Below are 15,649 nucleotides of genomic sequence, written 5' to 3' on the forward strand. Positions count from 1 at the left end.
AACGAAGAAGAAGATGGATAGGAAATGCTCTCAATCAAAGTTGAGTCAGTAGCAGCTCATCCTGACAAGCCAGGCGGGGGGAGCTTCTCTCTCCCTCGCCCCGCACAGCTCTACCTGATGAATGGCCAGCCTGCAGGCAGAGCGGCTCTCAGGTGAGGCGAGAGAGAGAGGGGCAACCTGAGCTTAGCCCACGCAGCTTTGCTTAATGATGGCCACCCTGCAGGCAGCATGGCTCTCAGGAGGGTGGCAGAAGATAGAGAAGCAACCCGAGCTGCTGCTGGGAAACAGAGGCAGCGCCTCCTCCATTATCCCATTAGGAGCAGCCGCTACCGAGTTGAGTTTGGGATGGGCGTGGAGATTCTGCACTGCTCTACAAGGGAAAAAGCGGCACATGAGTGTCTTCTGACATCATCATCATCATCATCATCACTATTATTGTTGTTGTTGTTGTTGTTGTTGTTGTTATTGTTATTATTATTATTATTATTATTATTAATTCAATTTCTATACCGCCCTTCCAAAAATGGCTCAGGGCAGTTTACACAGAGAAATAATAAATAAATAAGATGGCTCCCTGTGCCCAAAGGGCTCACAATCTAAAAAGAACCATAAGATGGACACCAGCAACAGTCACTGGAGGTCCTGTGCTGGGGGTGGATCGGGCCAGTTACTCTCCGCCTGATAAATAAAGAGAATCACCACATTAAAAGGTGCCTCTTTGCCCAGCGAGCAGGGGTTAACATTGACAGTTAACCTACTGCTGTAGAGCCCTCTCTTTTTTGGGGGGGGCACCCTTTCCCTGCCCGTGGTACCTGGAAGTAAGCGGTGTTCTCTTTCACGTGCTGATCCACGCACAAGCACAGCTGCTTGATCCACTGCCACTGCGTCTGCACGGCTGCACTGTAAGCCTGCCAGGAGCAAAATGAAAGCCCAAAAGAAACCTGGTGAGACTTCTGCACCATTGCAGGCAGGGCTGGCCTCACACGAAATTAATGTCGCCCCTCCAGTGGGCACCTCCAGGTTCCTTGCTCCTTGGCTAGCCCTGACTGGCCACGCTCCATGGTTTGTGGCCAGGAACACAGGGAAGGGCAAGGGATTGCACAACAGGCTTGTAAACAGCCTAGTTGCCCATGATGGACGAGGAGGACTGCCAGGAGACCCAAAGAAGGTTTGATAGCACCCTGTGCCACAAGGCACACTCCTCCAAAATCTGGCACAGGAAGAGGAGGACCACTTCCCATGCTCCTTGTCTATGAATGCCCACAACACACTCTACTTGCATGCTAAAAACGTGAGCATACTCATGGAGCACACTGGCTGATCTGGCCATGTGCCCTTTCCAGATGGCCAGGCCAGGGAACTAGAAGTGGCCACATGGCTCCCTGCGTGTGTACAGAAAACACAGTGTCAGTGGCAAGCACCCCTTGGCCACTGCCTCAACCTGGAAGGCAGCCCCCAACGTATTTGGCCACGCATTAGGCAGGCACACATGACCCTTCCCCTCCAAGCCACCCTTTACCTCCACGGTCTGCTTAGCCGGATGATTCTCCAACGATAATATCTCAGCCGTATCTTGCAGCGAGCGGAACACGTCCTGCTTCTCCTCCAGCTCCAGCGTGAGCTCCTGCAGAGCAAGGGACTTCGCACTTACATCTTCCAATGCAAAACCACACACAGACTTGCCTCGCTTTGACCAAAGGCAGCCTTCAGCGGGTGGCGGCAAATGCAGCGAGGGGGCATTGTCCGAAGCCTCAGTAACGACCCCTGCACTTTAGAACAGCTTGGAGCAGCCAACGGTCCACTTCGTTGCACTAACTCTGAACATGGATGTAGATGTGGGAGGCGGGTGCAAATCCCTGCCCAGACACCTGAGGCGGACTGGCCACTCACTCATGGGGTTGGTGTGCAGTCAAATGAGACAGAAGGAAATTGTGTACGCACTGGAAAGTGCTGGGGTTTGTTACAATTCGAACCACAATAATCCTGGAAACAAACGCAAACTCCAGCAGGACTATTCTACGCTCCTAGAATATAGGCGTTTGGGGCTGGGTGCGGGGAGATCTGAGGGTTAGATGGATAACATGAACCCGAGAGAGGTCTTTCTGCTGCCACAAGAAATCCATATTCTGTGAAACCTCAAATATCGAGTTCAGAATCATAGTGAAGCTTTAGCAGCTTGACAAATATTCATTTCAAGGGCTGCAGTGAAATGCGTAACTTTTTTCAAATACAGAACTTCTGTGAGAAACATCAACCTCTGTGGTTCTTTTGTTTCCACCTGGAGCTCCTGACGACTCCCGTGCCACAACAGAAACACAGTGGGAGCATTGCAAACAGTGGCCCCACCCTGCCCCTTCCACTCACCGAGAAATAATTCCTCTTGGCTGCCATGCTGGGGTTGTTGTCACTCCAGTCGTATGCCAATTCCTCCTCTTCCTTTTCATTGAGCCAAATTAACTCTGCTGTTGCTTGAGAGACAAACCCATACAAGCTCTGGAGGTGGCGCAATCGGAAACTGGAGGTTTCCTGCAAAATGAGAGGACAGATTTGGCCACATTTCCCATCCCTCACGTTTCCTGCCCCCGCCACTCCCACCCGCTCTTCTCCAGAAGTTCTCCCAGCCAAATATTGTCAGGCTGTTCTTTAGGGCTGACAGGAGAGTTCCCCAATTGCATTTCAGCATTTGCATAGGATACCCACAAGTCCCCTTTCAAGAGCAGCATCATCATAGCCTGTCCCAGCATGACAGTTACATGGCTACATGGCCCTGCTGCGGACTAGGCCTGCTTGAAGCTTTTGCCAAAGCCTGATACTTTAATGCAGGGGTTCTCAAAGTTGCGGTCCCCAGATGTTGTTGGACTACAACTCCCATCATCCCTTGCCAAGACGGCCATTGTGCTGTTGGACTGCATCTCACATTATCCCTTGCTACAACAGCCATTGTGGCGAGATGATGGGTGTTATAGTCCAACAACGTCTGGAGACCCCCACTTTGAGAACCCCTGCATTAATGTGAAAAAGGGCCCACAGAGGGCACCATCTCCACCAGTGACCTCCACGCAGTGCTGCAGGTTTCCCGGATCTAGAGGGGCTGCTTTAAGAGGGAAAGTACTGGCATGCTCAGTGCTCCCCACACACCTTCCAGACATCGCCGGGGCTTAGCAGAGCTCCATTTTTCCAAAGCAGCCCCATTGGTGCCGAGAAATGCGCAGCAGCAGCACACAGGCTGACTGCTTGCGCCTTTTGCAGAGCACCACTTCTGAAGGGGTCTGAAAGATTGACATCAAACCAAATGACTCCCTTATCCCCTTTGGGACGACAGTTCCAGGATTCGCCGCCAGTGACAGCCAAAAACGTATCTAGACAAACAGGGACGCAAGCACCTTCCATGCTGCATTCAACTGCAATAAATGTCATGGCACCTGGGGGAAATATCAGTTTCCCAGGCACAGAACATGGTATTCCGAGCGCTTCCTAAATGAGATATTCGTGCCCTCATTGGAGGGGGACATTGTGGGTCACCATCAAGACAGAAAAGCACATTTATGGCAAACCAAAACTAACTGCACAGGAAGACCTTCAGGTCCAGGGGTGGAATTTCAGCCCTCCCAGAAAGGAAAGGTAGCGTACATCACCCACGAATTGATGAAATATTGGCATCACTTGGCTGAAGTGAAGCTAGATTCCTGCTTAGAAGCAGCAGCAAAGGGGTGAAAGTTATAAATGGATTGTTAAGCTGTTTTTCAGTCTATGCATTGAAGTCTTACGTGCCACTGATATCAGCCCAGTCTGACCTCAATGAGGAGAAACAAAAAAGATAGCCCAAACAATAATTCTGGGTGTACTGGAGAAATGACTCAAGGACATAAGGATTGTTTTGAAATTGGGAGGGGCGGCTGAAGCGAGCAGGCCCCCCCCCCGCCGCCATTAGGCAAAGTTCTCCAGAGCACACACAGAGGGAAGGAAATCATGAGCGGACTAGACAGTCTGACAGCCAGCCCAGGGTTGGCTGAGGAAAGGACTTCTAAAGATGCAAGGGGCTGAGTAAACCAGACACCCAAGATGAAGCTGGTTTCTTATGAAACCAGAAATAACAGCTTTGAATTGTGCTTTCCCCCACTTAAGAATGATTTTTGAGATGCTGGGAAGAGCTAAATAATTGTTCGTATGTAAGCCAGAGTTAGCCTTTTGGGCTGAAATATTGTTTCAAATATCTTTTTTGGATCAAGAGGAAGAAAGAGAGTTTTTCCAAGTCTCATTGTTTACTGATTATTCAAACCTCTGTATTATAATGTTTATAGTAGATTCTGTTAAGACAATAAAAACTATGCAGACAAGAGCCTACACTTAATAGTTCAAACAATCCCTTGGACATGTCTTAAGGGAGTTTATTTCACATTAGAGGGTAAGTCTAGTTAGGATAAATATATGGCAGGCAATCCCCCCTTACACAGAAAGGTTCTCACACTCAGCAGAAAGAAACCCATTGCTGCTTTGAAGGGCTTCTCACCACTCAGGCATACTATTTCCTGATGTTTTTTTGGCCACACAAATAAAGCCCAGAAGGAACACTCACCATCAGCTTGCCATACTGGGTCTCCAGCTTGCCCAACGTCTCTGTGTAACTTGTGCGGAAATTCTGAGACATTTTACCCTTAAAAGGAGGAAAAGAGAGGAAAGGAACAACAAGAAATTCCAAAGTTAAGCTTGGTGGAGATGCACAGATTTAAAGAAGCTTTCATGGTTCATCTTGATGTTTTTAGCCATATGCTCCTCCAGTTCATTTTTCACATCCCTTATTGTTTCATCAGTCTCCCTCTTTGGTTAGTTTTTAAAAGAACTTGAAAACCCTTCTTGTCTAGAAGGAGGAAGAGGAGGAGGAGGAGGAGGCTGTAACCAACCACCAGTTTTAATTAATTTTAATCCTGACTGCTATTGTATCCCTTTTTAAATCGTGCTGCCTTCTATGCTGTTTTATCATGTTGAATTGTGCATAACTGTTAGGGCAGGGTAATATTTTAAATAAATAAATAAATTCTTGCCTTTCTGGCTTCCTTGACTCCACTCATTAGACATGCTGGCATCCTCTTGGACTTGGCATTACCTTTCCTACTTTATGGTACAGTATCACAGTCTAGCTGATCTTCAATTATTGTGGTTTTAAAGTTATTTCCATGTGTTATGGGGAGATCTGACCCTCTTAACTTGCCCTTTCCATCTCCTTTTGACTGCCCCCCTTATCTTTGAGAAGTTTTCTTTTTTGAAGTCAGTGTATCCTTCCTGGTCTCCCTTGGAAATTTTCCAACTTCATATATGCTGAATTTGATAGCACAATGGTCACTGCTTCCTATCGAGAAGCAAGTTACGAACATAAGGAAGCTGCCTTCTACCGAGTCAGACCATTGGTCCATCTAGCTCAGTATTGTCTACACAGACTGGCAGCGGCTTCTCCAAGGGTGCAGGCAGGAATCTCTCTCGGCTCTATCTTGGAGATGCTGCCAGGGAGGGAACTTGGAACCGTCTGCATGCAAGCAGGCAGATGCTCTTCCCAGAGCGGCCCCATCCCCTAAGGGAAAATCTTACAGTGCTCACAGATATCGTCTCCTATTCAAATGCAAACCAGGGTAGACCCTGCTTAGCAAAGGGGACAATTTGTGCTTGCGGCCACAAGACCAGCTCTCCATCCATAAAAGTTAAACCAGCCGTGGCTGCCGTTCACGCCACGCGTTCCCCTGCCTACCTCGTACATCCGGGCCTCTTTCACACTGGCGCCCAGCTCTTCCACGCTGGTGTGGACATGGCGCTGGGCCTCCAGCTGGGAGTCCACGCTTGGCAAGTCGCTCCCCCATTCGGCCCGCTCCAACTTCATCTGAAAACGGGTGCAGAACAGGCAACCAGTCAACATTTGCATGGACAGAAGTCATTGACAGAAATGTACCCTGTGCTGACAGCAACCGCCTAGTAATTTGGGCTGCCACCAGGAGCAGCTTGTCCGAACAAACTCTGGAGCGGGGAAGGCCCCCAAAGAGGCACAGCTGCATCTCTTTCCCAGAGCTTCATCTGTGCTTCTTCTCCCCACAGAGCTGCTCTTACCCCGGACTTCCGGGCCAAAGTCCAGGGCCTCCACACCCTCCAGGGCCCCCCGAGTCTGGGTGGTGTGGTCGCCATGCCACGGCCAAGTGTGACTGTGACCTGTGCCACGTGGCCAAGCATGACCTCTGCTTTAGAGACAAAGGGGACAGTGGGGAAAGAAATAGGTGGGACGGGGAGATGTTAAGTTGTGTGTCGAAATGTCTGTGCTCATGCATATTTGCATCAATATGTGTGTCTTATATTCTTACATTTTTATGAGTTCAGTTGCTGTTTGTGCCCTCAATAAGCCTTGCGTTCGAAATACTGCATGACATTGTGTGTGTGTGTGTGTGTGTGTGTGTGTGTGTGTAGGCAGATAACGCTTAACTTGCAAGGGGGCCCTAAGTTTACCTAGGTAGATTTGTCTCCCTCTTCCAGCACTAGCCCAGCACTAATAAGAGCTGCACTGCCTACAGGCTGACTGATCATCAGGCATATATGTCTCCAATAGTGTACACACACACACACACACACACACACACACACACACACACACACACACACAGAGAGAGAGAGAGAGAGAGAGAGAGAGAGAGAGAGAGAGAGAGAGAGAGAGACCAGCTCAATAGGATGAGTCACTCCTATTAAATGATGAGCCACCCTATTAAAAGACATCCTAATCCATTAATCTGATGACTAATCAATCGATGAAGTTTGCATATGGGCATACTTTGGTTTCTAGATGCAAGAATTGCCCTCCTCTCAAAGAAACATTTCTAAAGTTTCGTTATTCACGCAGTTACTCCCCATGAGCCTCTAGAATTGGAGTGACCAGACCTCTCCAGCTGTTGCTAGACAACAACTCCCATCATCCCCAACCACAGCTGAGGCTAAGAATGATGGGATGCAGAATCTCCAGTTGGCCACCCTTGCTCCAGGATTTGGCACCAAATATTTTTTTTTTAAAAATCACATCTGTTCCCTTCCCTCCAGCATTTACAGCTCATTGCCTTTTTTTGTTAGCCTACTTTCCTTAAGAAAAGAAGGTGTATGAGATCACCCAGCACACTCAGTGTGTGTGTGTGTGTGTGTCTCGTGTGTGTGTGTGTCTGTCTGTCTGTCTGTCCCCCTAGTATCAATTTCACAATGCCTAGACAGATTTGGACCAAATTTGGTAAGTTGTAGAGGCACATAAGGAAAACTCAAAAGCATAGTTTCTGATGATATCATCTACCCCACTTCAAGATGGTGGATGCATTAATGTTTGAGGAGCAAGTGGGAACAGATACCAACCCAACCTAGTACAGTTCTAGTGACTCATGGGGACACCTCAACTGTGTCGTTTGTGATGATGCCATCCACCCCAATCCAAGATGGCGGACGCGTGAACATTTGAGGCACAAGTGGGCTAACTTGTGAAGATGGTAATTATCAATTAAAATTATAGTGAAAGGAAAGCAGGCAGGTTAGTTCTTACCAGAACTTCTTGTTTGTTTTGTTTACAGTTAGATAACCCACCTGCATCTCTTCCACCCACGACAGCAGCTCGTACACAAAGCGGAGGCTGCCCTCGTCTTCGGAGGAGGAAATGGCCACGAGCTCCATGCGCGTCATGGGCTTGCGGAACCAGGAGGTAGAGGCAGTGGTGGTGGTGCTGTGCGTCCCCTTCAGCAAGGGCTCAGTCTTAAGGTGCATGGTGCTGAGGGAGGAAGGCTGGACCAAGTCCAAGGAGGAGGGGGAGGAAAAGTGCCCCTTGCGGTAGAGGTTGGTGCATTCCAGCCGCAAGGTAACCAGCTCATCTTGAAGGCGTACAATCCTGGCAGAGAACCAAGAGAGGAGGGAGTTTGAGTCAGGGAAGCAAAGGCCAGTGAAGGATCCCACCCCGACAACACACACACATACAGACAGACAAGACACCCCTCCCACCCACCCCAATACACACATAATTCCGGCATCTTCCCTTCCCAGATTTGGGAGATTGCACTTGGACACATACTCTGGGCAGTATAGTCATCACTTCTAGTTTCACAACTACAGACCCCTCCCCTCTAACAGACCCTTAGAAGTTCTCCCCCTCTCTGTGGGGTGTAGAGATGCACCCCAACATAATCTCTCCTTGAGAAGAGAGTAAGTTGGGTATGAAGCAAGTTGCCTACCTCATATGAAGGTTTCTCAGCACCATTCAGGACATCTGGAGTTGGGTTGACCCACGGGGCGGGGTGTGTGTGTGATCCACTGGGACAGCAGCAGCTTGTCCTAGTGAGTGGGGTTGGGGTGGCATCCAAGGGGGGCGCTTGGCTTGCTCCTCTCTCCTCCACCCTGCCCGAGAGCCGCGCAGCCTTCAGGCTGGTCATTTATCAGGTAGGAGGTGTGCAGTTCCCTGCAGCCCTACTTGATGAAGGGCCAGCCGGCAGGCACCACAGCTTTTGGGCAGTGGGAGAGAGAGAGGAGCAACCGCACAGCTCTACCTGACAAGCGGCCAGCTTGCAGGCAGTGCGGCTCTCAGGCAGGGCAAGCGGGGAGAGTGGCGGAGGAGGAAACAGAGCTGCCCCCGTCAGCCCCATCCACCGCCCCGCCCCCAGCTCGTTAGGATGAGCTGCTGCTGCACTGGGACATTCTCCTGTGCAAGCCCCACGGATACAAACAGGAGCTGCTGGAGAGGGCTCTCGTTCACTTCCACATGAGGCCGTGCAGGAGAACTTGCCAGTAGGCCAGGCACCGTCTTAAATTTGCTTGGGCTGCAAGCCACGGATGTCGCAGGTTGATTTCCCACCTCAGACATCAGCCCTGTTTGGACGGATGCCATTTCCTCATGCCAAGAGCCTGGCGTTTGGGGGCAGGAAGAAATCTGCCCTCGGTACGATGGGCTTAGACCTGCAGGTGCATTCTGTCCCCCGCAGTCTGACTGTGAGCCTGCCTCTCTCCTAGACTCCTTATGCGGAGCGTCTATGCCCCTGTGGTGATGGGGAAGTTGAAACAATCGAACATGTTTTGCTTTATTGCTCCTTTTATAGGGACCTACATTTAGAACTAATATCTCCACTGTTGGCTCGTTTCCCAGGAAATTCGCCTAGCCAACAAGTGGCTTTCCTGCTTGAGGACAGCATACCTGCCATTACTCGGAAAGTGGCAGGCTTTTGTGCAGCAGCTCGAAGAGTGCGCCAGTTTTTAATTAACAGTCCTAGTGCTGCTCTATAACCTTTCAGTTATAACATTGCTGATGGGTTAGACTGTTGACTTGTTTTTCCCCCCTTTTAATTATTTATATTTTAATTGTATCCACCACCCCCTTGTTGTGCTGGTCATAGACCGTAATAAACTTTGAATGAATGAATGACCTCCAGAAGCCCCCTCCAGGCCCAGGCCCACCAAAGACCTCTTACTTGAAGACAAGCTCCTCCAGCTGGTAGTAATTCTCATCTCGGAGGATCTGAACATCCGCCTGGAGCTGGCGGAGCAGCCCTTCACACTCTTGGAGGTACATGGCGACATCCGACTCGTACTGCACCGGCTGACCTGACTCCAAGTGTGCTTCATCCTGGAATGAGAAGGTGTACGTTGAATCAAAAGATTTGCCATCCACGGTGTGCTTTCAAGGCCCAAGCTGCTCAGACCCGACGCATCTGCACGAGCGAGCGTATTTTTACTTTAGGTCCCACCCGTCTGTTGCATGTCATGGAGTGTTCATCAACATTCCATCTGATGCCAAGGAAGACCGCTAGCAAAGGGCATGTTGCCCAATAGTACATCTTCCACGGGGATATGAAAGGACACCTTTGCTGCACCTGGTATGCAGCTGGGAATGGAAGAGGGCAAGGAGCTGACAGAGAAGGAGAGACAAAGAGGCTGAAGTCCGGGATGCCGGGGAGAAGAGGGCCCAGGAATAGGGAGGGCAGAGGGCTGGGGAGCAGAGGCCTGTGGGGAAGATGCGGGGAGGAAGCCAAGGAGAGGAGGGGCCAAGGGACACCAGGGGGAACTTCAGCCAGCAGCAACAGAACAGAGGGGCTGCTAAAGTGAGCAGTGAGTAGGCAACCAAGGGAGCTTTCGAGGCCAGGGCTGCGGGTCAAGGGGAAGGAGTGCGGAACCTTCTATGCTGACCTGAAATGAGCCAGCCCAATTTGGGCCCTTGCAAAGTGTGTGTTTTTCCAGGTACAAGATTCGAGAGTTTTTGTTGCTGTCTGAAAGCAAAGATGCCTACATCTATAAGGCTGAAACACAAACCCTTAAAGATTGGGCGGCGGGGTGGGGGGAGAGCAAAGGAAGTCCCAAAAGACGAGGGGGCAGGGGGAGGGAACACAAGACTCACAGCTTGCAGGGTGTTCCTCGCCAGGGTGAGCTTCTCCTCACAACTGAGAGTCCCGTGCTGAATTCTGTTTGCAATCTGTAGCAGCAACTCCAACCTGCAATACGAGAGTCCACAAGCTGTCCCTTCCGCCAGTTGCAACTTCATTGCTCCTTGGTCTTTTTAATGTCTTGCTTTTTAAGTCAGTAATCCCTTTGCTCCCCCACCCCCGTGGCATATAACCACCTTTACAGATCATAGGAACATAGGAAGCGGCCATAAACTGAGTCAAGACCTTAGGTCCGTCTTGCGCAGTATTGTCTTCACAGACTGGCAGTGGCTTCTCCAAGGTTGCAGGCAGGAATCTCTCTCAGCCCTATCTTGGAGTTGCTGCCAGGGAGGGAGCTTGGAGCCTAGATGCTCTTCCCAGAGCGGCTCCATCCCCTAAGGGGAATCTCTTCCAGTGCTCACACTTCTAGTCTCCCATTCATATGCAACCCGGGCAGACCCTGCTTAGCTAAGGGGACAAGTCATGCTTGCTACCACAAGACCAGCTCTCTTCCCTACCCACCCAACCCCTGCACGGTCCACAGAATCCACTAAGAAGAGACTGATCGATCACTGTGACTTATCACAGTTGGGAAGAGAGCGATGTCATCAGTCAAGCACAGCAGCCCGGCTCTACCAAGCTGCTAGACTGCTTTGGGGAGGGGGGGGGGTCGGAAGTCGGTCACCCTGTGCAGGCCTGTTATGCTGCTCCTTCCTGCTGGTCCACCCTGAACTGCACAAGCCCCAGTGCAACAGCTGCGACCTGCTCCAGATCCTCCCCAGTGCCATTGCACAAGGCCCCTTCCTTAAGAGATGGTGCCCTCCTTCCGTTGTTCATTCTGTGCTGCACTTGGGGAGTGATGGTCCATCAGCGGCAGAGCCCTTGCTTTGCATAGAGAAGGTCCCAGGTTCAAATCCCTCAAATGGGCTGGGAAAGACCCCGAGCCTGAAGCCCTGCAGAGCCACTATCAGTCAGGGCAGACAATCCGGAGCTAGATGGACCAAGTGTCTGAGTCCACCGAAGGGGAACCCCACTGACTTCAGCAGGGCTGAACACCAATAGCCAGGGACGGGATTCCCACTTCAGACACAGCGCAGAGACAGCCGTGCTTATGTCCAGGACTGGTTTATACTTTTGGGGTTTTCAGCACACAAAATTCTCCCGAATTGTGTCTTTTTTATAATCTTGTTTTTAAATTTTATTGTGAGCTGTCCTGGGATTTTCTTAATGAAAGGCGGGATATACATTTAACAATTTAACAATAATTGTCTCCACCATTGCAGTCCAACACCAATCTCGGAAAGATTCCCCGGATCAGCGGCCACACTTGGCAACGGAGCACCCACCTTTCCACCGCTGGCCGAAGCAACTTCTCGCGCTCCAGCATCTCTATGATGAGCTTGCCCCACTCTTCCTCCACGTCATTGGGGTGGTAGCCCTGGGGCAGCTTGAAGCGGCCAAATTCAATCCAGACCTGGAGGGCACAAGGGGACGGCAGCTGTTTCTCAGGGGCCTCCTTTCCTGGGAGCCCTGAGCGAAGACCCGTCTCCCCGCAGCCTGGGCAACCAAGACTCTCTTCTCCCCACCTTGGGTTGAGGTGGCACCAGCCAAGCAGAGAACGCCTCCCCAAGGCGATGAGAAGTACCTTTCCAATTAGTGTGTGGGGTAGCTTTATTTCAGTACATGGCCAGAAACACTTTTTTAAAGTGTACATGCCTAATACAACTGAACATAAAATAAAAAATATCTACCAGTCCATAACCAACTAAATTGTAACAAGCAACTAATCAGTAATATCCAGTTTAAACATATCTTGTCTAATCTTACAAACTGCAGCACTGAATTTCACAACCTTAGTAAAAAAAATTCCAAATTCAAACCAGAAAGTAACCAAGTAACACAAGAAGCTTCAGAACATTTTCTTTCCGATTAGGAATATACAACTTGCTACTAGAACAGCCTAGAACAGCTCCAACAAATGCTGTTTGCTGTGCGGGATCACTAGTTTAGGGGAGACTCCTTATGACCGGGAGTTGTCAAACTGGGGTCCCCAGATGTTGCTGGATTCCAACTCCCTTCATCCCAGACCACAAGGGCAGACCACAATCAGCTCAATGAGGAATGCACCCTGTTAGGCTAGGCTTGATGTTAGTTAGCAACTGGAGGCACCAGGGCCAACCCACAGAGACTTGTGTGGGGCCAGGAATAGCTGTGGCAATGAGGACTTGGCTGCCGCCCCATTGGGGGGGATCTCCTCCCCCCACTCCTCAAAGTGGCTTCTCAGGAATGCAGTTGCTGGCCTGTTTCCTTTAATATGGGAAGCAGGGTTGGGAAAAAAAATGATCGCTTTTGCAGTTGCCGGGGTCAAACCAATGGCAGCTCATCCTAATAAGCCGGGGGGGGGTCACATGAGGCACAGATACCTCCAGTTCCCAGCAGCTCTGGGGGCTCCTCTCTCTCTTTTCCCACCCCTGGCCCAGCCAAGCCACACAGCTCTACCTGATGAATGGCCAGGCTGCAGGCAGTGTGGCTCTCGTTAATGCTGGGGTGGGATGGGATGAGAGAGACAGCAGAGCTTCGGGAACCAGAGGCAGCTGCACCTCGTTTGGCAAACCCACCCCCAGCTTAGTAGGACAAGCCACTACTGGGTCAAAATTTCACCAGAGATGTTCACACAACAAGCTAAGCAAAGGTACTTCTGTTGTAATCTACAGCCCTAAGTTGTGATGGATTTGTTTGAAAGCCAACGCCAAAACTGAATGACTAGGCTGCTGCTGCTTCTTTTTTAAAAAGCAAATACAGGAAAGCTCTTTTGCACAGCTGCTCCACGCATCGGCAAGCATGTCTCTCACCTCCAGCAGTTTATACAGCTCCTCAATTCTTCCTTTTTCTTGCTGTTTCGCTGGGATCTCCGTTTCTTTGAAGTGTATGTACTGGTTATAAAGTGCCTGTAAGGACCGAAAACCAGACAAATTGCCAGTGGGAGTTGCTTTACTCATGGAGGAGAGAAATATCAAACATCTCTTAACGGACGAGGCAGAGGGGAAGAGCGCTGCATTTCCACCCACAGGGTGCCCCTAAAGGTCAGACAGCTAAAAGCTGGGAAAGAATGGCAGGAAAGCGAGAGGAATCCCCCGTGCTTGGCTGGGCCATGGCCATCATCCCCTCTGCAGATTCGAGCCACTGGGTACCCCATTCAATTTCCTCCTTGGAAGCGTCACTGGATGGTTTTTGCCAACATTCCAGATCAAAGGCTTTGGGACTATGGCCCTGGTTGGTTGGTTTTGAGTTCAGATTAGCTGATTGTTTTGCTTCTGCGCCTTTAGCTTGGCTCACTTAGTTGAGCCATCTGCAGATACCTAATCCCCACGCGCACCGTAGGTTTCTACTCTCTGCGTGTGGCACACAAGCCATCCTGGGGGAGCAGGGGGAGCTCCCAGAAATCATCCACTGGAGGGATGCTGCTCAAGTAAAGAACCATTTTAGATCTAGACAAAACACACCCGAACTTTACCTTGAGCTCTACAGGATTCTGGGAAAAAGATTTGCCGGACATGGTTATCGTGTGCTGCTTGATCCAGGAGATGAGTGATTCTACGTGGTTCTGGTATTCTAACCACCTTGTATCCACTTCCTGTGGAGAGCAGAAAAAGCAAAGGAATGAGGCGTTAGAGCAGAGGTTTTTATTTTATTTATTGTTAAATTTATATACCGCCTTTCATTAAAAACAACCCCAAGGTGGTTTACCAAAGTTAAAAAACATACAATAAAAATGACAGCTAAAAGTATTAAGCTAAAAATATGAAAACAAATATAGCAGCAATAGCAATAGCACTTACATTTATATACCGCTCTATAGCCAGAGCTCTCTAAGCGGTTTACAATGATTTAGCATATTGCCCCCAACATTCTGGGTACTCATTTTACCAACCTCGGAAGGATGGAAGGCCACCTTGAGCCCCTGGTCAGGATCGAACTTGTAACCTTCTGATTACAGGGTGGCCGTTTTACCACTGCGCCACCAGGGTCTCTTTAAATATGATTTAAATATGATATTTAAATTTAAATATTTAAATATGATATAAAATGCAAACATAAAAACTGTACACGGACCCAGGTTCTTAAACATGGGTCCCCAGATGTTGTTGGACTGACACTCCCATCATTCCTAGCCCCAATGAGCTTCGGCCACTGTGGCTGGGGATGCTGGGAGTTGAAGTCCAACAACATCTGGGGAACCACATTCGAGAACCCCTGCTGGGCCAGAGGGAAAACATCAGAACTGGAACCTGCTATACTTCCTGAGTACCATCATGCCAGTGCTACTTCTGTGTTGCTTAGTGTGCCAAGTTTTGGATTGGGCCCCCAAAATTGAAGAGATCCAGATGTGCCAAATGTACTGGAAAGGAGAGCTGGTCTTGTGATAGCAAGCATGACTGGTCCCCTGAGCTAAGCAGGGTCCACCCTGGTTGCATATGAAAGGGAGACTTGATGTGTGAGCACTATTAAAATATTCCCCTTAAGGGATGGAGCCACTCTGGGAAGAGCAGAAGGTTGCAAGTTCCCTCCCTGGTGGCATCTCCAAGAGAGGGCTGAGAGAGATTCCTGCCTGCACTCTTGGAGAAGCTGCTGCCAGTCTGTGAAGACAATACTGAGCTAGATGGACCTATGGTCTGACTCAGTACATGACAGCTTCCTAAATTCCATCTATTCCAATCCTCATCTCAAGATCAGATGCATTTTATATCGAAAAGGCATTCCTAAAGGGTGGCTGTCAAACCTCCTTTGGGCAAACTTCAGGCTCAACTCTGCTGCTTTTTTGTCCTGCCTGCTGCAAAAAGGACAACCATGGGCGTTGCCCCTCAGAACAGTGTTCCCTCTAACTGGGATTACCAGGTGTTGTTGACTACAACTCCCATAATCCCCAGCTGCAATGAGCTTTTGCTTGGGGATTATGGGAGTTGTAGTCAACAACATCTAGGAATCCCTGTTAGAGGGGACACTGCCTCAGAGTGAGGGAGATTATGAAGAAAATGGGGAGGGGTGGATCTGGGGGGGTCCGGTTTCTTTGAACCCAATCACTCAATTGCAGCTCTACCCCTGAGGACAACCATTCCCCTCCCTCTTCTTGCAGGCTCTTCTAAGGAGGCAGGCAATCCTGCAGAAGCCCACTGCCCATATTTTAGATCAGGTCCCTGCTTGCTTAGTTCAGGTGATTGTCCCTCCCAAGACAGGTTCACAGGGTT

At 49.7% G+C, this 15,649-nt stretch overlaps 1 protein-coding gene across 30 annotated transcripts in view; it reads right to left on the reverse strand.

Moving 5' to 3' along the window:
* Positions 1-15,649, reverse strand: part of MACF1 (microtubule actin crosslinking factor 1) — a 362,956-nt gene that overhangs the window by 175,520 nt on the left and 171,787 nt on the right. For all 30 annotated transcript variants that reach the window (XM_053267998.1, XM_053268004.1, XM_053268005.1 and 27 more), the window contains 11 exons: positions 13,918-14,037; positions 13,256-13,351; positions 11,750-11,877; positions 10,379-10,472; positions 9,456-9,610; positions 7,591-7,888; positions 5,741-5,869; positions 4,577-4,654; positions 2,365-2,526; positions 1,520-1,624; positions 813-908 (listed from right to left, as the gene is read on the reverse strand). In XM_053267998.1, the coding sequence (XP_053123973.1) occupies positions 813-908; positions 1,520-1,624; positions 2,365-2,526; positions 4,577-4,654; positions 5,741-5,869; positions 7,591-7,888; positions 9,456-9,610; positions 10,379-10,472; positions 11,750-11,877; positions 13,256-13,351; positions 13,918-14,037 (1,461 nt within the window). The remainder of the gene's footprint in view (positions 1-812; positions 909-1,519; positions 1,625-2,364; positions 2,527-4,576; positions 4,655-5,740; positions 5,870-7,590; positions 7,889-9,455; positions 9,611-10,378; positions 10,473-11,749; positions 11,878-13,255; positions 13,352-13,917; positions 14,038-15,649) is intronic.

Source organism: Hemicordylus capensis, chromosome 7, assembly GCF_027244095.1.
Source record: "Hemicordylus capensis ecotype Gifberg chromosome 7, rHemCap1.1.pri, whole genome shotgun sequence".
Lineage (NCBI taxonomy): Eukaryota > Metazoa > Chordata > Lepidosauria > Squamata > Cordylidae > Hemicordylus > Hemicordylus capensis.